Genomic DNA, 24,963 nt, shown 5'->3' with positions numbered 1-24,963 from the left:
GCGTTGCAATAGTGCAATTCTTTGCTCATGCCTGGACTTGTAAGGAAGTTTGAGGAATGGCAGGGAACTTAATGAACTTCAGATGTTGCTAGGAGGAAGATCTTAGTGGTTATTTATTGTTATAAAACATGTGTGTTAGGCCGATTGACCAATCCAGATTGTCCGTAAGTGTGATTGTGAGTGCGGATGGTAGTTCGTGCCGTGTAACCGGTTCAGTGTTACCCCCCTGAGACAGCTGGAATCGGCTCCTGCACGCCCGCGACCCTTTGTGAGGATAAGCAGGTCAGAAAATAGATGGGTTGATACCACCCTCTAGTGGACAAAATGTGTCACAGCATACAGATGTAAAAGAAGCCACAATATGTGCATGATAATTACTGTATATATTCTGATTAGAAACACACACACACACACACACACACACAAACATACACCACATATAATCTCATTTAATAAGAGCAATTAAGTGTTTCGGAATTGGTTGAGTAACAGTTTTAAGTGGCATTGAAAGACAACAACTGCTTGGTGGAATCCCCCATTATTTTAATCCATTTTAACATCTGAACCACATCTACAACCTTAACATTGCACATTGAACGTGAATCTGTCCCTTTTGTGTGTTTGTCTCCAAAATACAAATAGGATATTAAACAGGTGGTCTGATTCCTGAGTGGTATAAATGCACGAGTCACCAGCACATCTAGTTCCAGTCCAGTAAATACTTGCCCAACCGTAAACACTGAATGAATTGCATAAATAGAATTTGCCTTTTTGTTTCTTGTTTTAAATGATTGTTGACTTACTGCTCTATTATTGTAGCACAACTACTCACAAAGTTGGGGATATTCAACTTTCAGATGGACCTAAAATGCCATACAACATTTTAATATTTTATTGTATATTCTTTAAACATTTCAGTGCATAAATCCAACTGTTTAGTCTTCCCTATTCAGTTAAAACTGCCATCTAAACATTCCTCTCCATCGTGCTTTTCAAGTTTAGTGTGTCACCATCAGGTTTCAATGGGGCTAAGCAGACTGGAAGAGTCACTGAAAGGCATTGAAGTGGACATTCTTGAAGTTGAATGTTTTTATGTTGGCCTCCTTGAGAAGAACAACTTGTATACAAAGAATTGAACAGGTTAACATTTGTATTCCAAGGTTTGGAGATTGAATTAAGTGTGTATAGGTCTTGGTTTTTGTGTGTAAATGGATTAAACACATTTTGCTGAATTACAATAATAACAAAAAGTGTCATAACTGTACCGCATTACTATAGAGAAAAGACATTCTATGTACATGAGCTATTTGTCAAATATTTTGTATTGGATATTCTGTCAAAGAACTAGTGAAACCACTTTATTAGTTTAACTTTGGACAATGCTTTTAGCTTGGATAAATCCAGAAACTGCATTGTAGGATATCCTGACTTTCTGTTTGCTACACATGCTCAGCCTGAGCGTTTTTGCTGCCTGTCATAAATGGCCGTGGTGATTCCCCAGGTGATACACGATCTCAGAATAACTAGGGCACCACCTCGATATAGTAATAGGACACTTCTCTGCCTGGAGTTCCACAGGATCCTCCAGCAGGCTGTTACCCCTTTCACCTCTGTCTGCACTTCCACCTGCATGTTGGCTATCAGCACAGACAGCGGGTACAGGCTCAGGCTGATTGCCATGGAAGCAACAGTTCCAGAAATGAATGAGGATGCTAATGGAGAAAGCCCCTGCCCTGCTACAGCATTACTCAAGGGCCCCTTCAAACCAAAGTAAAGGGAGCTGCCGAGGGCGTTTCGAACCGTGACGGGCAGGAAAGCCCGGTAGTAGCCTGAAGCCAGCTTTTGCGCCTTCAGCTTAACAAGAACACTCTTTAACGTCGGGAGGCGCCGGTCGTTGTGGCCACTCTGCAAGACGTTCTGAACGCGCTCAAAAGGCGTAAAGACCAGCGCCTCCACCGTTCCTACGCCGAGCCCCGCCACAGCAGGTTGTAGAGAGGAAGGAATGACACTGAGGGAGGGCAAAGAGAGCAAGCGGAGGAAGGTATCCTGCAGTCCAAAGAGTAGCGTACCACTGAGTGTCCTCATCAGTAATGGTGGGGTCACCCCCCTGTAGAGCTTGACAAAGCCTTCTTTGTGGAGCTGCTTTACAGCCCGGTGAACCTGGATGTTGTGGATTTGCTGGCGGAAAACAGTCTTGTACACAGGGAAAACAATAAGGGTGGACAGCAAGCTTGAGGTCCCACCATGGAGGTAGCTATGGAAACGTGTCTTTGAGTCCCTCAGGCGCTCTTCATCTTGCGCAGGCTTGGGACGTTCTGCCATCCTTCAGATGAATGATGACATCACAAATAAATTTATAGTGCCTCACCCTGATCCCGAACAGCCATTGTAGAAAATAAATAATGCAAGGGGGAAAAAAAATCAATTATCATTCAAACTTGAATATAAAAATGAAGCAAAAATTGTACTTACTCTTAATTGTCACGATACAGCAAAAGCAAAGCAGATAAACCACAATGGCAGCATCATTGACTTTTCTATTTCAACTCGAAAAAAGCCACGGAACACGATCATTACATTGCAAGACCTACATAACGATTGAATGTTTTACTCCACGGTATGTATAATTTCTAAACAAGTGCTTACCCGTCATCGGGGAAAGAAGCCTAGTGTACATAACAACAGGATGCGGTGCACTTATCATGTATAGTCCCGCCCCCCTAAGAATAACTATAGGTCAAGATTACTACGTCATATCGTCAGGGATTGGTCGATTATTGCTGTCAATCAAACTCATGGGCGTGCCGTACTTGTATTTTTAAGTGATTTGGGGACGTCATTGACGCGGCTGGATGATTTTCTAGTGAGTCGTTATTAAAGTATACATCCGCTATTAAACCAAACTGTCTAGTTGTATTAGTGTCAGAAGTTAACTAAATTTCCTTGACAGTGAAGCAATGAGTTTGGTATTTGAAATTGTGTCAAAACAAAGACTCTGTGCAAAGAATGATATCCACTATTGTTTTTATTTAAAATGTAACTAAACATGTGGACACGAATGACTGTGGAAATCAGGACAAATTTTGTTATTGAGAATAGAACAAGCAATAAAGAAAATTTCACAAATGGATGGCATTTGGAGTAAAATCATTGCAGTAAATTAAATACATAGTCCATTTATCATGGGAAAGCAAAACAAAGAATGACCACATTTAATATTGGACAAACTACTCAGATGATTCTGTTGGTTTTGTGACCATATGGCACATGCTTTCATAAATGGCAAAAGAAAAAAAAACATCAATTCTATTCAGTTTTATTAAAAACGTACCTGAATAAATGGCACCTACTCAAAATGTAATGGGCATACTTTGGAATTAAAATATAAAATCCCCACAATATAGAGGGAAAGAAAGCGGGAGTACTTAATGTACAGGTGTGTGTGTGTGTGTGTATATATATATATATATATACATAAATTAGAATACTATAGAAACGTTAATTTTAATAGCTCAACTCAAAATGCCAAATTCATTACTGATTTGTATGTAGACTGATTCACCTCACCGGAAAATACATTGAATAAGGCCATCCTCATGTCTATTGAAAATGATTTAGATCGTCTTGTGTAATATCATTTTTTTTTAGAGAATCAATTTGGGGTTTTCTGTAGCTGTAAAAAAATAAAAACATTTCACGCCATGTAATGTACTCTTTCACTTTTTGAATTGAGCAACTGAAAAATGCCATTTCCATGAGATTCCAATCTCTCTTGAGATGCACATGGGTATGTACCATTTTCACCTGCAGAGTAACAGCTTCAAAACACCACCTCAGTGGCCAAAACCCACTCGAATGGTGCAACTCAAAAGGGTGGAGTTAAAAAAAAGAAAAAAAAAAAAAAAAAAATAATAATAAAAAAAGCCCACCCCAGCACATATTGTGCCTTGGAAAATCGCTTGGAGGTTTTCACATTTTACCACCATACAAGCCAAACCCAACCTTACATGTGATGGCCTTCCCTGGTCAAACGGTTTCATCTAAGCTCAATAAATATGGTCTATTTGGTGCGGGGGTGGGATGTGTGTACTGTAACAGACATGATAGTTCTTTCCATCCCCAATGGAAGGGAACTTCTCTATTGGTTGTGTTTCAAGATATGCCTCTTTTTATACTGGTCTGAAAGTAGACGCCGTTACAAGGGTACGTGGCTGAATAGGTATGAGACCGACTCGCCATTGTGGGTTCTCCGAATGGCCTCCGCGAGGATCATGGAGATGTCGATAACCTGCAAGATGAAAACATTGAAACTATTTTTCTATATAGTATAGCTGTGGAAATGGAAGATTAACATCAGCTCTCCTGAGACGCTAATGAAAACAAGCACTACAGAGCACCGATGAAGAAATATTGGCACTTGCATTTGTACTTCTTCCAAAGGCGTATTGACAGAAAAAAAGCTAGAAAACCAGTGACAAGTCATGCTCACCTGTATTTTGGGACAATGCCTCATTTTTTCCTCCTGGGGTATCGTATTGGTGACCACAACTGCTTCAAAGCAGGCATTATTGATGCGAGAAATGGCAGGTCCAGAGAAGATGCCGTGGGTCAGGATGGCATACACTTTTGTAGCACCAGCAGATATCAACCTAAAATGCCAAAAAAACAACAACAATTCACCCTTATTGGACTTGAATCAATGAACGAAGTATTTTTTTCCGGACAAAATTCCGCTGTTATGTTCTGCAGAGGAAGCGCCTCATGATTGGCTGACATGTTTGTAGAAATCATTGCATCAAGGGGATGCATTGAAAAAAAAAAAATTGGACAGATTATCATTCTACTAGTGCACTGGATTGTCCTTTTAGTGCGGACAAAGAGCGTACCGGTACATGGACCGTAAGCTGGCTAACAAGAGAAATGAATAAATGGTCAAGCCCCTTTCCGTAGGTGGCCATACACCAAGATGAATTTTAGCCTACTTGTCGGCAGCATGGCAGATGGTCCCACAGGTGTCTGCCATGTCATCGACGAGGATGGCAACTCGAGCGGTCACGTCGCCGACAAGAACCATCCGATCAACCTCGTTTGCCTTTTTCCGCTCTTTATGAATGAGAGCAAAGTCCACATTTAACCGGTCAGCGATGGAGGTGACCCTGCGGAGGGAAGGGAAAGTAGCCGAGTTACAACTAAGGAGCAAAGGGAACAGCCACGTCGACATCTCCAGGTCGAAATTACAGAAACAAAAACCAAAACTCCCGTGCAAATAGCCTCAGCTCACCTCTTTGCTCCTCCAGCATCCGGTGAGACAATGGTGCAGTTTTTCCACTCGGGTATGTTTTCTTTAATCCACTTTAACACAGCGGGCTCTGCGTAGAGGTTGTCAACTGGGATGTCAAAGAATCCCTGCAAGACAAAAACACTTTATCAGCATATCAACATCCTCTGTGTTCAAAAGTAATTAAACCAAGAATCATGAATACACAGATGAATACACAATGTGTAAATGTTCACCTGTATTTGCGAGGCGTGCAGGTCCATGGTGATGATGTGGTCGGCACCGGACACGGAAAGCATGTTGGCCACCAACTTGGCGGATATGGGAGCACGGCTCTGCAATGAAAACAGATCCGTTAATTTATGTCACGAGCAAAACGACCACTGCCAAGTGCGACTTTGGGCTAAAAATAGGCACTGAACTGAGAATCTTATCACACTTCCCCTTCCACAATGTGTGATCTTTGTATTGCACTGATTCAATCATCAGGATGAAAATCGCTTAGACGACCATAACATCACTTATGGGCAAAAATTATGAACATGCGAAATATAGAATGCAGTTTGATTTATATAGTGCACTTTACAACAGCTGCAGCTGAAACAAGCACTTCACTTATAGCAATAGACAACCACTGAGGCCGTGAAAATGGTAAATTCAAACACTGAAAATTCACACTCTTCCTAGACTGTTAAGAGTAAATACCAACCAGTGTTATGATAGTTTGGATTTTTCATGACATTTATTTATTTTGACTTTTTTTTAAAAATTCCGTTTAAATGAGTTCTTAGAGCAGGTATTATAGTTTTTGTTTTTTGAAAATGCTTTGTTTGGATTTGGGGTGTGCTCTTTGTTTTTATTAGTTTAAGAATAATAAAGAACAATGGCAGGACTTCACTATGTATATGAAAAACATGCGATATGGGTGTAAGATATTGCAATATCGATATTAGTATGATATTTGCGCGTATGTTCGGACATACGATAAAAGATAGAAAACATTTAACTAACATTAAACTTTACTTTTACAAATCTCATTACAATTTTGACAAGAACTGGCTGGATAGACTTAGACTGCAAAAAATAAAAACATTTTGCGGACACTCCATATAATGTTCATGTTATCACGTTATACAATAAAAACAGATCATTCAACAGGAAACATGAAACTGTGCATGTTCACAAGCAATGGGCTGTGCAATATAAAACATGCTCGCAACTAAAGCAGATGGAAAAAGATAGCAGCAAACAAACCTAAACAAACCGAAAAGCAGCCGTGAGCGCATGGGCATGGCCAAAGGCTTCTCGTCATGGCGTCGGATGGCAAACAGCATGACAGAGAAAATTAGACAGATGTCCCTCACCCCCACCTTGTCCTTCTTGTCCTGGCGGGCGTACGGAAAGCAAGGGATGACGGCAGTAACTCTGGAGGCAGAGGCAATCTTGCAGGCGTTGATCATGATGAGCAGCTCCATCAAGTTGTCATTGATTTCCCCGCAGCCGCTTTGGACGATGTAGACGTCTTCTCCTCGTACACTCTCGCCTATCTCCACGCTGTGTGTGTGTGTGTGTGAGAGAGAGGTGACAAGACAAACATCACTTAGCAGCAGAGAGCTTAGCAAACACACTGTGGCAGCAGACAGAATAAACAATAGACAACCGTCACGTGAGGGTTTAAACTGGAGGGTCCAACTCTTCTTCATGGAAAACTGTTTGCTTTAAATCCGGCTTAATAAGCAAATAGTTTGTCTTCACTAACAAAATTGAGAGCATTAGTAAAATATTTCTTACTAGTATTGTTTTAAATTATATTTCTGCACACAATTTGGGTAACTACTTGTAACTAAGGAGGCAAAACTGCACGTGTTATTCATACTACTAGTGCAATGTTACACGTATATAGAATTTCAGTATCATACAGTTACCTAGAGCACAGTTCCTAAAAGTGTACCTGGACTTTAAACCGAATTACAAGGATAGGCCATAAGAGCATTTTATTGATATACATTTTTCGGTTGCACTAGTAGGCCCAAGCAACGGAAAACTAGTGAGACTCGTCCTACCAGTGCTCTGAATTGGCTTACTGGTGAGGACGACAAGTAAATTGACCTTAAATCAAGAATATCGAATAAATGCTCAAGCACATGTTGTAGCTGGATAGCCGAATAAACAAAGCTCCAATCGACACATGCGCGGTGATACGTGATATAGACGTTAGCTAGGCTACATTGGCTCAGTTACCGAGAGATTTGGTTTGTTGTTAAATTAAGAAACAGGGACGATCTACTCACCATGTTTCTTGGTTGCTAAATTTCTTGGTAACCACCTTGCCCAGCTCCAGACCAAGGCGGTCGGCTATCTTTTGAGACAAGTCTGGGTGGGAGCTACCGCTGAATATTTTGATATTTGGCATTTTGTTGCGGTCCAGGGCGTCGAGTCGTCTAAGCAGGTGACAGCAACCAATTGTATTAGTGATGAAAACAAAGAAAAGTCAGCGAAATGATATAATTATACGTCTGGCTACTCTTACCGGGGCTCAATATTGACCAGCTAGCCACCTCTCGTCCTACACATCACGCGTGCGCCTCTTTTCCTCTCGATGCAGCGCGCGCACGTTTTCACTTACGGCTAATCGTGATGACGTCACACGGACAGCGTCAACAGTGAATGTTGCGTTCAGCCACACTCGGATGTTGGATTACTCTAGGCACAAATGAATGGCGCAGCAAGTGAAAGCATCACTGTGGTTTTACGGTGCTGTAGTAGGTTATTTCTACTATGTGGCGTCACAACTTTCGGGTTTTCCTTGACGGAAAATGCTTTTTTCTCTGGAAAAAGCGCATGGTCGTGTTTTTACTTTCATATGATCGCAACGCAGGTACATTACTCCTGCGTGTTTTTTAATCCGGTGTCCAAGTGAAGGAAAACACAGATGCGTTTGTAGATCGTCAAACTTGCTCAACGTTCCTTTTGTGCCAACATGCCGTAGGCGCAACTACAGTACTTCAAACATAAATATCGGTAGAAAGACTCCCTGTCAGCCATAGATGTCTATTAGGCGTCTGGTCTATGTATAGCCCTAATTTAGACGTCTAAAATTGGTCCCGGTATAGACCTAAAATAGACGTCTAAATGAAAAACATCAAATATGTTCATATTTCGAAATTTTAAAGTCTGAACCAGCTGTAAATTGTATAAATAATGTACAGGAGTTGTTTGGGTTTGGGTTTAACAAGCATATTGATCTGTACATGTGAATTGGTTATTTCTGTAACCTGATATAGACGTCTATTATAGGTTATTTTATAGACCTAAAATAGACGTCTAAATGTTACCCTAATGTTACCATTGCCTGATGGGAGCTCAGCATCAGCTGTCATGCGATGTTTGGATGCTTTAAGCCTTAAAGCACTTATATGTGTGTTAAAAAAAAAAAACCCTCCATGCGCACTCTTCTCTGTTAGAACTTGCTTACCTTAAAGCATCCAAACATCGCATGACAGTTGATGCTGAGTTCCCATCAGGTAATGGTAACATGGGCGGGTCAGATCAACGCGTACCCTCGCCGGGTAATTTAGTGTTGTTGGCTATATTGAACATTATCTGATGCGATAGGTATGTGGAATCAGGGAAGTTCCAAGTCGCTGTGACGAATTTGCAGTCGCAAAACACAAAACTGCGCAAGTCGCCTTACAATAACAGTCGTAACTTGAGACGTGGAGAAAGATAACATGGGAGCAATTTGACATGTGACACAGGTACGCGATGGTGTCTCACTTATTACTTTCATTAATATAATCCTTCCTCCATGAATAACGTGGACACTTGTTGGAAGGGTTCCATCAGCGGCACCAGAAAGTGACGAGTCGCTCAAAGATATCGACAAGCGTGTGTGCAGAAAATCAGGTATTACTATTGTTTGTATTATTTTCTTTTCTGATCATACCGTGTATACCTTTACAACTTCAACACAAGACATGGCAGAAAATAAGTCTATCTTAGAATGTGACCTACGCTGAACACTTTGTAGGTAAAAAAAAAAGAATTAAAACAATTATGGTCATTTAGCAAACAAACCGCCCCGGATTGCTCAAAACCTTATGGATATTAAAATATTGGCATTAGTGTGTTTGAATTGTGAGACGCATTTGCCATAAAATGTAATTTCCCAAATATTTCAAGGTGTTTATCGGATTTCCTTTATTTCTCTCAAAATATAACATGAGTCAACACAGACAGAAGACCACAGTGATAATCACGGATAGTAAAACAAGACAGAAATGAGTAGGTGCACTTAAAAACAATGATAACAACAAAGCAATGAATTTCACCATGGGGTGTCTTTTTGTGAATGACTAGCCACACAGCAAAACAAAGATGTTCAAGATCATTGTCTGTGTTTTGTGTTTGTAAAAAGAAATGCTTACTATTTTCATGCTTTTTAAATGACTATACTCTCTCGAATCTAATTTTCTGTTTTGTCTGTATGTTACAATACTACTATAAATAACTAGTTTATATATATTTTACAAAATCAGAAGCTGTCCAATATTTGAAAATCATTTTGTATCACTATTTTCTCCTATTTACATTTACAATATTGAGCAGTACATATCTCTGTAGAATCTAAATTTACATATTGCTTCAGCATCCTCATTTGTTTCCATTGTAGAAAGTGAAAAAAAATCATCCATTAAAAAACTTTTCCCAAAGGGCAGAGAACTCACGAAGCCAAATGAAATAAAAACACCGTATACATTTTTGAAAAAGGCCTCAACAACAATCGTGGACAACATCAAAAGTGCTTGTGAACATGATATTGGCATTTTGTAGGATATGCACAATGAGTAATGGTCACAGACAAATTATGATTTATGTGAGTATTTAGAGGATGCTGCGTCTCAAAAAATATTTCTATAGTTACTGTGGTAACCTAGCGAACACTGTCATGAATATAAAGAGAAGACACGGCAAATACAGATAGTATTTGTTATATAATAATGTTACCAGCAGATAACACTACTTAATTTTAAGTAGCATAATACCCTTTTTTTTTTCAAACCAATTTCATATTGACTTCAGAAGTGTAGAAGTCAGTTCTGTTGCACAGAACTTTAAAGAGTGTGTATATTAGGTCAGTACATCCGTTGAGATAAGATGGTGCGACACAAAGAAGATTTCAGACACAGGGCGGATGTGTTAGTTTTATTAAAATACATAGAAAACTACTTTGTGTGTTTCTTATATACTTCCTAGATTGCACAATGTACAACAGCACACAGAAAGCAAGTTTATACGGTGCCTGACGACGTAACTTGACAGGGGATTCTATGAAATCTTTAGATTTAAGAACAATGTAAAAGTTGTGCAGACTCAAATAAATATTTAAGCAAAAAATGGGATAAAAAACCTCAATTACACTTTAGGTCAACTCAAGTTCTAAATTCAGAAGCTGTGCAAAGTTCTGTAATTCATCTATTTTACAGTATACAGTGAATTTGCACAAGCGCTAAAACATGGTTTGTTTTAATTGAGCCTGAATAGCCATTTACATTGAACCAGCTTATTGTTTGAGTGAGAAGTGAGATGCAAAAGGCATAGAAGCAAAATGGTGTAAATATATGTGTATTAAATATATTGAGGGTTCCCCTTCTAAATAGTCTCAATAGGATGTTATTGTACAGGGGAGAGGTGTTGGATATGTGCTACATGATATACTGTAACCATCGCAGTTATGTGCATACCAACAGGATGGCCATGACGACATGTAATATGTTGCTGTTGGCTCAGAGCATTTTTCAGTATCCATATCCAACACTGTCTATTGTCTGAAATTTGACCAACATATCCAACAAAAAAACATTTAGCTCAATATACTGACAGAGTACCATTTAACCGAACATTGCTTTAAACTATGCACTCTACAGCACTCGCTACTTGACAAAATCTCAAATATATTTGTCCTGGTGTGTGTAGTGTGTAGTGTGTGTGTGTATGTGTGTGTGTGTGTGTCTCTATATGTGTGTTTTTTAAATTGATACTTTTTAAATATAGCCATCTTTTTTTCACAGAATACTATATTATTTTCCATGTAGACACAACTCAAATTTACACTACATATAAAATATTTTATATTGACTTATTTGTTGTTCTATACTGATGAGGTGATTAGCCCTGTTTTGCTAATGTATTCATTTGTGCATTTTGGTGTATCTTTACAATTCAGAGCAATATCCACAAGGCTACCTCGGGGCCTGTAAACATGGGATGGGACAGCTGCATTGCAATGTTCTTTGCCGAGTATCCATTGCACATTCAGTAAAAATGTAAACAAATGAATGAATACATATTGAGCTTGTTTTATTTTTGCTCATAATCCTGGTGTCTTTACTTGGCAGAAAGAACCTAGATGGGTCGGGTGAGTGAGCTCATGTTATTTGTGTCGGAGGACACTTGAGGGCTAACTGTTTTTGTCGGCAGGCTGCTTGAATGTCCCATTGATTCTTCTGCTGCGCGAAGAAGCAAAGTATAATTAATAGCTACTTCCTCGACTTTTCTTAACAGCTGCTGTCTTTGAGTCTCTGTGCGAACCCCTCTGACCAGTTTGATGAAGGTCTGAGTTAAATCGCACAGCACTTGAAAGCTAGCTGTGACAACAGCCAGCATACATGTTGGGCTTTTTTCCACGCTGGCCACTCGCCGACATGACGCCCGGAATTCTTTGAAGCGCACTGCCAACTCCTGCTTGTACTCTGCAATCCGCGAGGGTTGAAGACGAACCTCGCCTTCGGCTTGCGGACTGTTAGCACACTGACGTAGGATAGCTAGTAACTCATTAGCATCCAACTGGGCATTTAGGAAGCCATCGGGCAAGCTAAAAGATTTTCCCTGTAGCGCCTCAACCCGTGCCAGGCTGCCCTCCAGTGTGCCGCAAGCTCTTAGGTCAATCTCTTGTGCCTGTGGCTCTTTCTCTGTGTCTTCTTCTTCTCCGCTGCAGTCCTCTGCATTAAGAACCTGCAGGGTTTTGCTGACAACAGAAAAAGTACTGGAGTCAAGCTCCATGCCTGGAAGAACCTGAAGGGGAATCGAGTATGAGAGCTCGTCCTTCTCACTGCTCTCTTCTGTTGCCTCACATTTGCGGTAGCAGAAGCAGAATGAACAGCATTTATCCTTGTCATCGCTGTTTTCACTGGGCAATGTCAGCAGCCCCTCCCCGCTCTCTTCTTTACTTTCACAAAGTAACTCATTGCTCTGAATATAAAATATACCCTTTTTCCCCTTTCCGTCTGCCTGATGAGACTGCGTATGAACTGGCTCCACCGGGGTTGGCAGCCGTAATCCAGTAGCTCTGACTCGCTCCATCTCTTTTTCAAGACTCTTGGTTTTGGGCTTTACTTCTGCATAAACAGGCGTGTTAGTACTGTTATCCAACTCTCCAATACTGTATCGCCTTTGAAGCTTCTTATTTTGTGGTGCTTCCACATAATTTGTTTGTGAAGTACAGGTGGGCAAGCAGGTGCCCTGCTCTCCCCGTGGCTCCCTCGACTCCAGGCTGATGGAACGTATTCGTGCGGTCTTGACCTCTAAGTTCTGAGATTGCCTGGTAGCACCTTCACTGTGAGATGCTTCGGAGACTGTCGGAGGGGTCTTTGCGGTAGTTCTCTCCCTGCCTCTAGTTTGCGTTTCTGTTGCGGAGCCAACCGGTGTATCAGGTAGTCTCATACCCCTACACATTCTCTTACAGTCACAGCTTCGCCGCTGTTCTCTGGAGATACCTGGTGCTTTTAGGACAGGGCTGGTGCGTAGCTGGCAGGCACAGGGAGTCCCTGAGGGTACAGGTGAGGATCCTTGGGGCAAAAACTCTCCCTGCGCAGACTTGGGTTTCAGCAGCTCTTCTAAGAACTCCAACTCGTACTGTCGAACCTTTTGCAACTGAGCCCTTCGCTCGTCTGTTTCCCTTCTCATTCTCGCTGGGAACGTTGCTGAAAGTAAGTTTCTAATGCTCAAAAACGGGGCGGTGCGCTGGGACTTGCCCTTTACACTGCCCAATTTCTTGGATTCTTTAGTTGGTAGAGTAGATACTCTATCTAAAGAGGGGCTCTGTGTTTTGTCTTCTAAATTAGATAATGACTTTGTGACACAGATCTGTGATTCAGAATGGGATTTGCCAAGGGCACTATCCGGTTTGCTCTCGACTACTTCTTTTCTTTCTGATGTTGGAGGAAAATGAGGGGAGAGCTTGGTTTGTACTGTAGGATTGGGTTTTGCCAAACTACATTCCACTCCCGCTCTGACTGTATTTTCTTTGCTATTAGCAATAAAGAGGCCTTTTGCTCGTAGACGCTCATCATCAGTAGGAGATGAGGTTTGAAACACCACTACTTTTTGAACCTGCGGATCTTTGATTCTTAACTGGTGCCCGGGTTCCTGTTGCACTGGGCAAGTGCAGAAGAGATCATCGACTGACAGAAATTCTGTGGAACTTGAAGGCTTCATGGTCTCACTAGAGGCAGTCTCGGCGTCTTGGCACATATTAATTTGCGGAACCTTGGCTGAGGTGGTCCTGTCCACGGGTAAGAGACCAGATAAGGCTTTGTCTGTACTAAGAGGTGGTGTGGACTTCTCCTTTACGCCATTGAGAAGATTTAGCCTCTGTGTTTCCCCTGAAGCACTGGATAACTTTGGATCTTTAGTGACTAGAGCTGAAGGTGACACATCAGACACTTTAAGTTCTTCAGGTGATTTAAGGAGGGGATTAGGGATGTCTGCTTTAGTAGAAGCAAAGTTTGCTTTCATTTCTGGTGTCTGCTCATTTGGAATGATATCTTGATTGCCTCTCTGCTCTGTAACAACACCGACAATCCCAGAGTCTTGACTGGGGCTCACTTTAAAGGGAACAGTCTTACTGAGGATTACTTGCTTGGGAGGACATCCAGCACGGATTTGACCCACAGAAAATGCCCCTGTCCCTATCGTCTTTGCTGTGCAGCCAGGGATAGCGAGCGGAAAATCGCGGCGGGAGAGGCGACTATCCTTATTGATATGGTGTGCGAGCAGGTAGGCTTGGTTTTGGTTTTGCTTCATTGCTGAGACCATCTCAGAAACATCTGTCAGTTCAGAGGAATTTGTCTCATGTCCCGAATCCAACGATGATTCTGGTGTAATAGCAGCCAGGACAATAAGCCCTAAAGAGTAAGACATAGAAGCGTATTAGCAGGATGATCATCATAAAGGTGAATAATGTATATTTTGAGATGACGTCACTATAAAAAATGCTTTATACTAATAAAGCAGAAATATGACCAACAATGTTTCCACAAAATCCCTTAAGGATTCAGTTTTTGCCCCTCTCAGTGATCAGTGCATTATGAGCCTTTCTTGGCCAAGCGAGAGAATAGTGCCTTTTACCTTGCAATGCATTGCTATGCTTGATGGATGTGCCAAGATAAGCCAGTGTCATAGTCTTAGTAGAAACTATTAATCAGTTGGTTGACTTTTGGATGGAACTTTATCAACCCTTTTGGCTTATTAAGACTTTTGTCTCGTCTCAATTCTGACAATCATCAATCATTCACAAATTTGTTTTAAATGATCCCACATTGAATGATTGTTACACATTTTATGGTGTTTTTTTTTTCTGCTAATGGGACATTTGGTTGCCATTTCACTGTAGCAAAAACAGAGGGCATTTGACTCTGCAAACATTCAGCAATGTGATAATCAGATTACTATTACTGAGGTGTAGACCATAGCAGGACTGAGGTTGTTGACCTGCAGTCTGTGTTGGCTGCTGGTGGTGATGGGGGTAGTCTTCAGAAGCTGCCAAAGCTTCTAGAGCTTGCAAGGTGGATACCAATGCATCGTCAAGTTCCTGTGCATGATCTCGGACTGTTCTCGTGGCCACGTTATCAATAAGTGTCACAGGCACGTCCTCCTTGATATGTTGCTGTTTCACAGTGGTGGGATCTGTCCTGGCACCAGTTGTAGCCTTCCTCCCTCTTTTTGCGTCATCCTCATCAGAGCTATTGTCTCTGAAGCCTGGTGGTGGGGCGGCAATCGCAGGTTGTGGTGGTTGCAGTTTTTCACCGCCATTGGGTGGTTCCTCCTCCTCCTCATCTTCTTCATTGCCAGGGGGTGGCAGGGCCATGAGATCAACAACGCCACCCCCACTTCTGGAAGCGCAACCACTGGAGCATGTTTTCCCCGTGTTTCGGCCGCTGCTCACGGCTGTTGACAAATCCTCATTCTTTTTTCTGTCTTTACAAGAATCACAGAAGTACCGTGGTGATTTTTGAGTTTGAGCCAATGTTTGGGCACGGATTCTAAAGCCAGCATTCTCCACTCTTGGGCTCGGCGTCACCACAGTTACCTCCTCAGTAATCTGTTGCGTAGGATCTGACTTGGTGCGGGGCCGCTCAGTGGCCTCCTGGGCAATAAAGTTCTCATTGATGTCAAGATCAGCTTCAGCGTGTGCTTGGAGCTCCTGAAACTGTTGTTCCTGAAGGTGGAAATGGCACAGACCTAGATGCTGAGACTCTGCAGGTGCTATGGCCCGTGAAGACCCTGACTCCCTGTGCAAGCTTTCTCTCTCGTCCCCTCTCCGCCCTCCACTTGGTAAGCCAGTTGCCCCAGAACGTGGGTGTGAGTGGTGGGAGCTTCTGTAATCTGGGAATAGAATTGTCAGAGGAGTGAAGAGTTTGAGGCATTTGAAATAAGTTTATTTCAGAAGATCCAGATGGAGAAGCAGAGGCGGACAGCTGATGGTCTCATGGGGACTGTTTGTTATTTCAGAGATGGATGTTGAAAATTGAAATATTTTGGCATTTCGAGGGTTAGAGTTGGGTGGAATGGGATGGTATGACAACCATTCTTGTATGCAGACTATTGGTACACACAGAATAAAGCAGTGGGTTTGTTCATGCTCCAACAAATGTTTGTGATCACAGCAAAAGGATATACGCTACAATTCTGTGTCATGGTTGGCTGGCTGGAAAAGGAATGAGTAATTTCATTCTGATGACCCAAAATGGTGACAGATAGAGTATGGTGCCATGGGATGTTGATTCAACTTTTGGCCATCGATGAAATTTCAAGTCAACAAATGTCATACACATCAACTAATACACTGTATTCTGACATTTTGATGAAATTTCAAGTCAACAAATGTCATACACGTCAACTAATACACTACATTCTGACATTTTGATTTGTTTGATAAGAGACAATCTACAGTACGAACTTGTGATTTACAATAGTTTGAACGTTTCAAATAATTTATTACATTCTCAGGCTGAATTTTAGTTTCCAATGAACCACTTATAGATCAAGAAGCCGTCCAACATACCTGTCTTGGTCAGATGAGACTGACCAGAGATCCTGAAGTAGATGTTCCTTTTGGGGTCTACAAACAGTTTGTAGTAGCCAGAAATAAGGCATGCAAAGTTACTGGCATCTGGCCATTCCATGAGAAGCACCAAGGGCTGCAGGCAAGGGAATGGGGATAGGAGAAGTTTGTCATCGTATTTAGTACATCCTTGAAAGAAAACTTGCAAGACTGTGTCATACCTTGCCTTCGTGGATTGAAACCTCCACGCGAGCCACGCCTTGGCTTTCTCGATAGAGTTGGATCTTCGATATCCTACTAAACTCAGTCAGAACTGTTGTCAGGTTGTTTTTCAAGTCAATCACGTGACTGATTCCATGGCGAGGACCCACCAGTAATGTTGTGGCTGATTGTTTTTCATCCTGTAGAGCATATTTATTGGCGTCAGATATTTAAATTGACAGAAATACCAATAGGCTAGAAACACTTTTCTGTTTTTGTTTATGAGACTGAAAATGTACTACCAGTCCAACAGTATTGAACAGTATTCCTCCAAAAGGTGGGAGGTCATTGAGGACACGCAAGTACTGCAGCTTTCCTTGAAGAGGAGGGACCTGTCAAGCGAGTAAAATCAGGCTTAAACCTTATCTCGACCAACATGACCTCATGGAGGCACTGTTGTGCCTCACATGTAATGAGTGCTAAGCGCTTATGCAACAGTGTCATCCCAAAGCTTTTCAAAGCCATATGTCTGACTCTTCTACAGACTAATCACTTCATACAGACTGGCACTTGAGAGCATTTACATTTCAAAACTGAGTAATCAAACAAGTATTTTCTGTGGAAAGAAAATCCTATGAATTAATTTCAACAATTTTGAGATTTACCAGAATGTCGCTATATACTGATACTTTTCCAATAACTTACTAAATGTCTCTAATCCCCAACAGTGTTAAGCACTGCCATTTAAATAAAGACACTTGGATGTGTGCCCTTATGTCATTTTTTATCCCAAGATGGATGTTCTTAACAAATACCGCATCATTATTAAGGCCTCACTCATGGGCACATACGTATATAGGAGGAAGTTCATTTATCATATTATGATATCAGGTTTTTGTCAGTAGTCGCCTTAGGTGTGAGTTTTGCGTTATCAATATGAGCACCTTGTTGCCTGATGGTGGCGGATGCTGGTAGGTCTTCAACAACTGTGACAGAATCTTGCAAACATTCTTCTCCTTGACTGTTGGGAGCAAAGTGAGCGGAAGAAAAGGCTCTAGACCCCATTCCTTTCTGTGACAGAGAAAAAGTGTTTGGAGGAACACAAGATAAATAAAAACAAGAATAGAATGACCAAGCAGAGCCTGAGCGGGAAGTTAAGTGAAAATGTCACCGAGGCTCGCTTACATCGTTGGTGTTATCTTATTAAAGCCAGATTGGATGATTGCACAAGCTAATTACGTGCTCGGTTGAGATTTTAAAGAATGAATTAAAAATCTAGAAGTGAAAGTGATGCATTTCTTGGCAAAATGAATGTAATACATTCATGTAGGCAGATCGGCCTTTGAAACGATTCTATTTTAAACGATGGAAATGAGGAATAAAAAAAGATTCTAGTGGCAAACTCTTACTAGAATGAAACTTTTATTAACCAGACAATAGATTTTTAATAACAGTTACTTTGTTGTTACAGCCTCAACCCAAACTGGGAGAGATAATTTTTTTCTTCAAAAGTCGTACACACAACTTCCCATAATGACGCACCTCTCAAGCTTCATCAGGTTCAATGAAAGCGTTGGTGCACTGCCAGTTGCATTTTTAAATCCCTCCAGAGATGTTCGATTTGACTCGGGTTTGGGCTCTGGCAGGACCACTCAAGAACAGTCACAGAATTGTCCTGAAACCGCTTTGTTGTCTTGGCTGTGTGCCCCAGTCCGAGGTCATCCTGGATGTCTTTACATTGAGACCATACAGTCTCAGAATTCCACAGCAAATTCTTTTGACCTCATGCTTGGTTTGTACTCTTACATACCAAGTGTGGGACCTTATATACATTGACAGGTATGTGCATTTCCAAATCATCTCCCAATTAAACTGGAGGAAGTCATCTAGGATGATCAGTAGAAAGATGATGCACTTGAGCTCGGTGTTGAGCTTAGCGGCAAAAGCTGTAACTACGTAGGTAAATGTACAAAAAATATTTTTTTCTCATTGTCATTATGTCAATATGTGGTGGTGAGGGGGAAAAAAAAGCATTTATTCCATTTTGGAATGAGGCTGTATCATAAAATATGGAAAAAGTGAAGCATTGTAAATACTGTTGCAATGTAAACAACTTGGGGCAACTTACTCTACGTGCTTCAGAGAGATCTTTTGATTGGGCCTTGCTGAGGACACAGTGATGTAGATATGGAGAGCGGCCAATCGCAACGTGATGTCAGACTTCCAGTCCATGCCAAAGCGCTCTTTGATTACATCATTACGATTCTGTGAGGACATGACATGTGATTCTTAGCACACTGCTAATTACACCAGACAGCACCATTAAACACAGGGACCTTTGTCTGAGTCATGACATTAGTTTAAGTCTAAGTACTAATTGCGAAATCATACAAATTGATCATCATGTTAATACATTGTAGAGGCAAATGCGATAAAGTGTCTTAGGTCTGAGTCGTCAGAACGTGCATTTGCTCAACTCAGGCAAGATCAACTCGTTTATTGGAACGAGAACGTGTCGATTATGGCAGTGTAATGTTTGTGAATTGATTTGCACAATTTGTTCAGAAGTAGAGCAAAATATAGCCGGGACAGCTCCCTCCCCAACAGCATTGTTATACTGAATCATTTGATCCAGTGCTGTACCTGAATGTAGAGGTATTCAAATGCAGCAGGGTCCCGTCTCAGCAGGTCTGCTGGGTCCTTCGGGAAGAAGCAGATACGAAACAGACACTTCATTCCTTGGAAATAGGTTCTATGCACCACCTGCAGAAAGACAGAGTAGAACCCTTAGTCGTATTTTCACAGATTAAAAAAATCAAACCGTTCAAAACATGATTGTGTGTGAAGTCATATGGGTTGTCAGGATTTTTTTTGTAACTTCTGCTCAGTGAATGACTATAGTAGGGGTGTCAAAATTGTTTTCATCCTAGTTACGCTTGCCCTCACGTCATTTTTGGTTCACAGTGGGAATAATCAAGAAACAAAATTAAAAAAAATCTCATTGCTCAGGTTGCGTGTAAAGAGGAACAGATTTAATGAATTTAAAAGTAAATAGCAGCACATTTTTAAGGGCCACAGACACATTTTGTGTTTGTACCATACTATTTTTTTTAAATCATCTAACCAAAAGTTCAGCTGCACTCTTTATTCACGGGCTAGGTGTGTGGCTAGCACGTGAGGCTATTGTCCATTACCTAATATGTTTTGGAATCCTAACAATTGCCCCTGAATATGTTTAGTAGCACTTTTTATAGCTAGTATTTACCAGAAGTAAACATTTTGCAAGTAGGGATGAAAAAAAAAAAAGTGTGATGATAACCACATAACCAGAAATAAGCGCAACACGCGGAAGAGTCAAACTAATTTAATTGAAGTTGAACAATATGGGTCTTATCTGACATTGTCAAAGAGTTACCGTATTTTCCGCCCTATAAGGCGCACCTAAAAACCTAAAATTTTCTCAAAAACCAACAGTGCGCCTTATAGTCCGGTGCGCCTTATATATGGACTAAATTCCTAAATTTAAACTGGCCCAAAGCAAATCTGACATGATGCATTAATGGTGCGCCTTATAGTCCGGTGCGCCTTATATAAGGATAAAGTTTTAAAATGGGCCATTCATTGAAGGTGCGCCTTATAGTCCGGTGCGCCTTATAGGCCGGAAAATACGGTACTTTATATTGGCTGCTGTGCTTAACAGTGGTTCCCATCGCTTGTCTGACAATTGAGAATAATCAGAATAATTACCAACACAAAAAAGATGGGCAGTTTTACATGACCTTTGAAAAGAAAATTGACAATTTGGAAGTCAACAAGCATCACGGAATAGCTTATGCTTGACTTTACTGTAGGTTCTGCTGTATTTAAATGAATTATTATTATGATGTTTTACACATGTTGTATTTACGTGCGTCAAGGGTTGGTTCTCCTGCAGCAGTATTAACTTTTGACTCTGGTCGAGACCACCACCCTCCAGCACGAGGGCAAAATGCTCAATGTAGCGCAGTGACAGGCGGTCCTGCAGCGAAGAGATCACATCCTGGATGGAAAGCAATGGGAACCGATTAGATAAAAAAAATATTGCAGCATAGAAGTATTGCAACAAATACTTTGATATATGGAGACAATTTCCACCTTGGTTACACTGTATTTTTATTCGTACCAATTTGTCATAGTGATATCAGCATGATGGGTCCTTCCTCATCCTATACTTCAGTGTCATAGCTATCATTTTGAGCAATGGAGACTTTCTGTATATATTCTCCATTCTGCACAGTGAGTACATACTAAATACTTGAGTGTTGCGGTCAAACTTTTGTTCTTGGTCACATTTGTTTCAATGGGTGATGTTTAGTTTTATTAGATGAGAGATCTTGTAGCACTGACATGTGAATGTAGTTTGGCTCCTGCTCTTGTTCTAATCGTGAGCAATCGCTATCTCTTAAAAGCAAGGGCATGCAGTTTTACTGTAGGAACTTAGAGGGTTTTCCGTAAATGGGGAAAGCGTCCTCCAATCAAGCGGGCTACAAAATTGTGGCCTCGAATGCTGCAGGAAGTCCATGCGACAGTGCATTCTGGTGCACCATTGATTTAATCCGCAGTTTTCTTTATTGATCCGCGCCTTGCTATTATGCTGAAATCCCATTTAATCAGGCTGACAGAGACAGTTTTCATCTCTCTTTTAATGTAAAAGCTGTTTCAGCCCCCCCCCCCCCTTTTTCTCTTGCAATGAGCAGATCCATGAAATCTAATGGAGTCAATATAATGAGTCTGTTCAGAGATCTTGTCACATTTTTCAAAGAAAATGACAGAGCCTGACCGAACTCTTTTATTGCTTCAGGTTCTTAATCACATTGATGAGAGTTCTAGTTATGGGAAACGTGGAAGACTCCAAACCAGAGAGGTTCCTAAGAGCCTATCATGTGGGCAGCACGTGCGATAAATAAGTACATTTGTTGTTTTGCTAAGGGTCGTTGGACTCCAGTCTAAATTATGTTACATACTGCAGCTTACTTACCCTCACAGTTGTTCGGCTATCAAAGGTAAAAGACTTAATTTGTCCATTCTCTAAAAACACCTTCAGCACATTGGGTATGAGTAGCAAGGAGTCGTCCTTCAGCATTGTCTGAAAGAGACGGAAGGAGACAATGGTATTGGCTTGCTCTTGATGTTACTTGTGCTCGCTTGCGGTAAGAAATTCAGCAGGCGTTACGGTCAGTATGTCTTGCGTACATAAATACATCGCAGGATCAGATAGAAGACAGATTTGTTTGAGTGGAAGCACAGTGGGGGAGCCAGGCTTTGTGCTTTTAGCATTTGTTTGAGGGAAAGTTATGAAGTACGCTGCAGTCCATTCTTCCTGCAAGGTGATTGGAATCCTACTTTCCTATCATCTTTTTTTTTTTTTTTTTCATCTCACAGGAGGGTTTTTAAGGTATGATTTAGTCGTGGTTATGCAGCCATAAAAGACCTACAGATGGTAATGTTTCTTAAAGCGCGTCAGAGTTTTATTTTTTTATTTAAAAGATAATCGCCTTAAATCTTCATCAAAACAAACCTTTTTCAATCTCATGTTTTGGTTTGTAAGAAGAAAATCCAAACTTAATGCATGACAGTTTGTTGATTTTAATTCAACAATGCATCTGACAACGCAATCTGAGTCCTCAACAGTTGCTCATCAGCCTGTTTTGCCTTAATGCAAGTCGTCACATTACCAGCTGTTGTTCTTGTTCCGAGCATCTTCAGTAGCCTACAGATTTCAATATAATTCAGATAGTGAGGAGAATGAAATGTCCCAAAACGTTTTTCAATCTTTTCATACAATCGGGCCACCATGCGAGACATGGGCCAAGGGGAAACTAAAAAAAAAAGCTAATCCAAAGGAATGTCTTAAAATAGACCTGCACTCTCATTCTAGTTAATGGTATATTGGAGTGTGATGAGAAACTGCATTCTTTTGCCTCATCTTTTTCCTTCTTTGTCAATATTAAGCTTTTAACTTGTCAATATCGGCTTGTGTTCTCATCAGTGGAGGCAAAGCTTAATCTCCAACTGTCTTGCCTTGTTGTTGCACCAATCACGGAAACCCCTTTCCACGTTGTTTAACTTTGGATCAACTCTGATCGATTCCCAAGAGAAGCAGACAATTAGTTTAAGTAAGAAATAGATCCAGGAAACCTTTTTTTTTTTAAATTGACAATCATGGTCTCAAGGTGTAATTAAAGAAACTGACATTTGCGCGATGCTGGCATCATCAGGCTGGACAAGTTTATAAAAATCAGCTATGATTAAAGTTCACGTCACCTGCCCAACAAAGTAATACAAATCTGTTGAATCCCAGTGATAAGAAAATCAATCCTCTGTGCCCAATTTGAAAAGTCTACCAAAAACAAGGCATGCTGTAGATCGATTTACTTTTTTGGGAAACGTGGCAACATAAGAACTGCCATGATGTTTTCTGCACAGTTAGAAAAAAAAAATCCTCAGTAAATTGAGAGTGTTGAGATACGCTGTCACTGACTCCCAATTAATCGAGGACTATAATGAAGGGTGATGACAGCATATAATAGCAATTCACAAATCCCACCCCAGACATGTGGTGACATCAGCGCTTTGAAGTGAGAGCAAAGCCAATAAAATACTGATTGCACGCCATCCATTTTGACGTTTGCATTGAAATCTAGTGAGCGATGGTATGGCCGGCGAGAGAATAATTGTCATCATTTTCCACGCACAATGGAACGACAATACTTGTCTCACAATATTCACACGATGACCGATGACCACAAGTGAGCTGACTTTGAACTTATGGTTGCTCAACTGAGAATTTTAAACTGAAAAGCAATTTATTCGAGGCTAAACCTTTCACCCAAAAGCATTCTCTTTGTTACACAGACAAACACAGACGCACGCACGCACGCACGCACGCACACATACATCATTTTGTGAAGAGTGGCTTGAGAGAGGATATTTGCGGATCAAACAAGAGAAACGAGCTGTGGGAGATTGAGGGAAAGGGCAAAAATAAGTGTCAGAGAAATGCAAAAACTTACTGAGTCTGGATCACTGATGGACACTTGTTCTGAAAATCGCACTTTAGGCGGGTTAGTTCGCAGACGGGCCTTTTTGGCTGCACTTATGAAGGCAGATTTAGGTGACTGTGGGAAAGTAAAAAGAGAAAGTACAGTTGTCCGTAGCCATGAAAGAGATGAGAAAAAGTCATACGGCAAGGTCAATTCTTTTATTTTTGTTACATTATTGATGGAGACCGGTTCAGGGCGTACCCTTCAAACCAAAGGTGCTCCATTTGTTCAACACATCTAAATGTACATATTGAAGTAAAAGAAGAAATTCTTTTTCCGGACTATAAGGCGCACCGTCAATGAATGGCCCATTTTAAAACGCTGTCTTTACATAAGGCGCACCGGACTATAAGGCGTACCATTACTGCATCATGTCAGATTTTTAATCCAAATCAAATCATTTGCCACCTTATCTTTTTTATTTCAAGTTCAGACGATCCATAGTCTTTTTGATTCATGATTTATAGTCTTCAGCGGGCCACTTATGATCGATCTCATGACACAATGCTTCAGGCCAGTTTAAATTTAGGAATTTGGTCCATATATAAGGCGCACCGGACTATGAGGCGCACTGTCGGCTTTTGAGACCATTTTAGGTTTTTAGGTGCGCCTTATAGTCCGGAAATACGGTACATGTTTTGTGCATCACCGCAATCTAAAATAAGTTGAAACTTTCAACTTTGAACACCCATCTGCATTTTGACCTCGTCATTTCACCAGCTCAAAATGCGCAGTTTATTCAGCAAATTACATGCGCCCGTGATGGATAGATGCTTTTAACGAACGACCTGGAGCTTTGCACACAGTGTTACTAGAAGAGAAATTACCAGTACTCTAATAATTAAGCACCAAATGTGTGGGTGGGCTTGTTAAGACACACGTGAAAAGAAATGATGAGCATAAAGTACTTGTACGCACCTGATGAGGCTGCAGCACAGTGAGAACAATCGTGTCTTTGCAGCGTCTATGGGGAGACAAGAGAGTAGAGTGGGTTAGGTAACGCCGCGTGCAGCACAGCGTTTGGAGAGCTTCGCCACTTTCTTTCTGCTATTGCCACC

At 41.1% G+C, this 24,963-nt stretch overlaps 3 protein-coding genes across 8 annotated transcripts; all 3 read right to left on the bottom strand.

Annotated features, from left to right (window-relative positions):
- Window positions 1-416: 416 nt before the first annotated feature.
- Window positions 417-2,711, bottom strand: LOC133156438 (solute carrier family 25 member 53-like). Of its 4 annotated transcripts, none has more exons than XM_061282166.1 (2): window positions 2,473-2,711; window positions 417-2,323 (listed from the first exon to the last, which is right to left on the bottom strand). In XM_061282166.1, exon 2 carries the CDS (start codon window positions 2,320-2,322, stop codon window positions 1,450-1,452), a length of 873 nt encoding a protein of 290 aa, XP_061138150.1. In that variant the 5' UTR covers window position 2,323; window positions 2,473-2,711; the 3' UTR covers window positions 417-1,449. The 4 variants fall into 4 exon arrangements, with proteins under 4 accessions (XP_061138150.1, XP_061138158.1, XP_061138132.1 ...); XM_061282174.1 differs by having other exon boundaries at window positions 2,647-2,703; XM_061282148.1 differs by having other exon boundaries at window positions 418-2,369.
- Window positions 2,712-3,007: 296 nt separating this feature from the next.
- On the bottom strand, window positions 3,008-7,954 carry prps1b (phosphoribosyl pyrophosphate synthetase 1B). Of its 3 annotated transcripts, none has more exons than XM_061286432.1 (8): window positions 7,809-7,954; window positions 7,570-7,719; window positions 6,643-6,832; window positions 5,515-5,613; window positions 5,282-5,406; window positions 4,983-5,156; window positions 4,490-4,649; window positions 3,008-4,288 (listed from the first exon to the last, which is right to left on the bottom strand). In XM_061286432.1, the coding sequence occupies exons 2-8, from the start codon at window positions 7,689-7,691 to the stop codon at window positions 4,196-4,198; spliced, it is 963 nt and encodes a 320-aa protein (XP_061142416.1). In that variant the 5' UTR covers window positions 7,692-7,719; window positions 7,809-7,954; the 3' UTR covers window positions 3,008-4,195. The 3 variants fall into 3 exon arrangements, with proteins under 3 accessions (XP_061142416.1, XP_061142436.1, XP_061142426.1); XM_061286452.1 differs by having other exon boundaries at window positions 6,649-6,832; XM_061286442.1 differs by having other exon boundaries at window positions 7,570-7,884.
- Window positions 7,955-9,564: 1,610 nt separating this feature from the next.
- frmpd3 (FERM and PDZ domain containing 3) lies at window positions 9,565-24,869 on the bottom strand. The gene is made up of 12 exons (XM_061295225.1): window positions 24,824-24,869; window positions 23,876-23,980; window positions 21,841-21,948; window positions 20,731-20,862; window positions 19,467-19,586; window positions 18,952-19,088; window positions 17,768-17,894; window positions 17,126-17,215; window positions 16,844-17,023; window positions 16,623-16,758; window positions 15,050-15,943; window positions 9,565-14,463 (listed from the first exon to the last, which is right to left on the bottom strand). The coding sequence occupies exons 3-12, from the start codon at window positions 21,943-21,945 to the stop codon at window positions 11,684-11,686; spliced, it is 4,701 nt and encodes a 1,566-aa protein (XP_061151209.1). The 5' UTR covers window positions 21,946-21,948; window positions 23,876-23,980; window positions 24,824-24,869; the 3' UTR covers window positions 9,565-11,683.
- Between the last annotated feature and the right edge of the window lie 94 nt (window positions 24,870-24,963).

This window comes from Syngnathus typhle, linkage group LG1, assembly GCF_033458585.1.
Source record: "Syngnathus typhle isolate RoL2023-S1 ecotype Sweden linkage group LG1, RoL_Styp_1.0, whole genome shotgun sequence".
Taxonomy (NCBI): domain Eukaryota; kingdom Metazoa; phylum Chordata; class Actinopteri; order Syngnathiformes; family Syngnathidae; genus Syngnathus; species Syngnathus typhle.
Note: the sequence above shows the minus strand (reverse complement) of the source record. Positions and strands in the feature narration are given on the sequence as shown.

Bases quoted from the DNA above. Each gene is read 5' to 3' on its own strand.
- LOC133156438 (XM_061282166.1), bottom strand. From the start codon at position 2,322: ATGGCAGAACGTCCCAAGCCTGCGCAAGATGAAGAGCGCCTGAGGGAC.
- prps1b (XM_061286432.1), bottom strand. From the start codon at position 7,691: ATGCCAAATATCAAAATATTCAGCGGTAGCTCCCACCCAGACTTGTCT. The intron at 5,614-6,642 runs GTGAGGGACATC...TTTTCATTGCAG, and splicing joins ACAAGAAGGACAAGGTGGGG to AGCCGTGCTCCCATATCCGC. The intron at 4,650-4,982 runs GTAGGCTAAAAT...TTGGCATTTTAG, and splicing joins ATCTGCCATGCTGCCGACAA to GTTGATATCTGCTGGTGCTA.
- frmpd3 (XM_061295225.1), bottom strand. From the start codon at position 21,945: ATGCTGAAGGACGACTCCTTGCTACTCATACCCAATGTGCTGAAGGTG. The intron at 17,216-17,767 runs GTGCTCATATTG...CTCGCTTGACAG, and splicing joins CGCCACCATCAGGCAACAAG to GTCCCTCCTCTTCAAGGAAA. The intron at 17,024-17,125 runs GTAGTACATTTT...TATGCTCTACAG, and splicing joins TGTTCAATACTGTTGGACTG to GATGAAAAACAATCAGCCAC.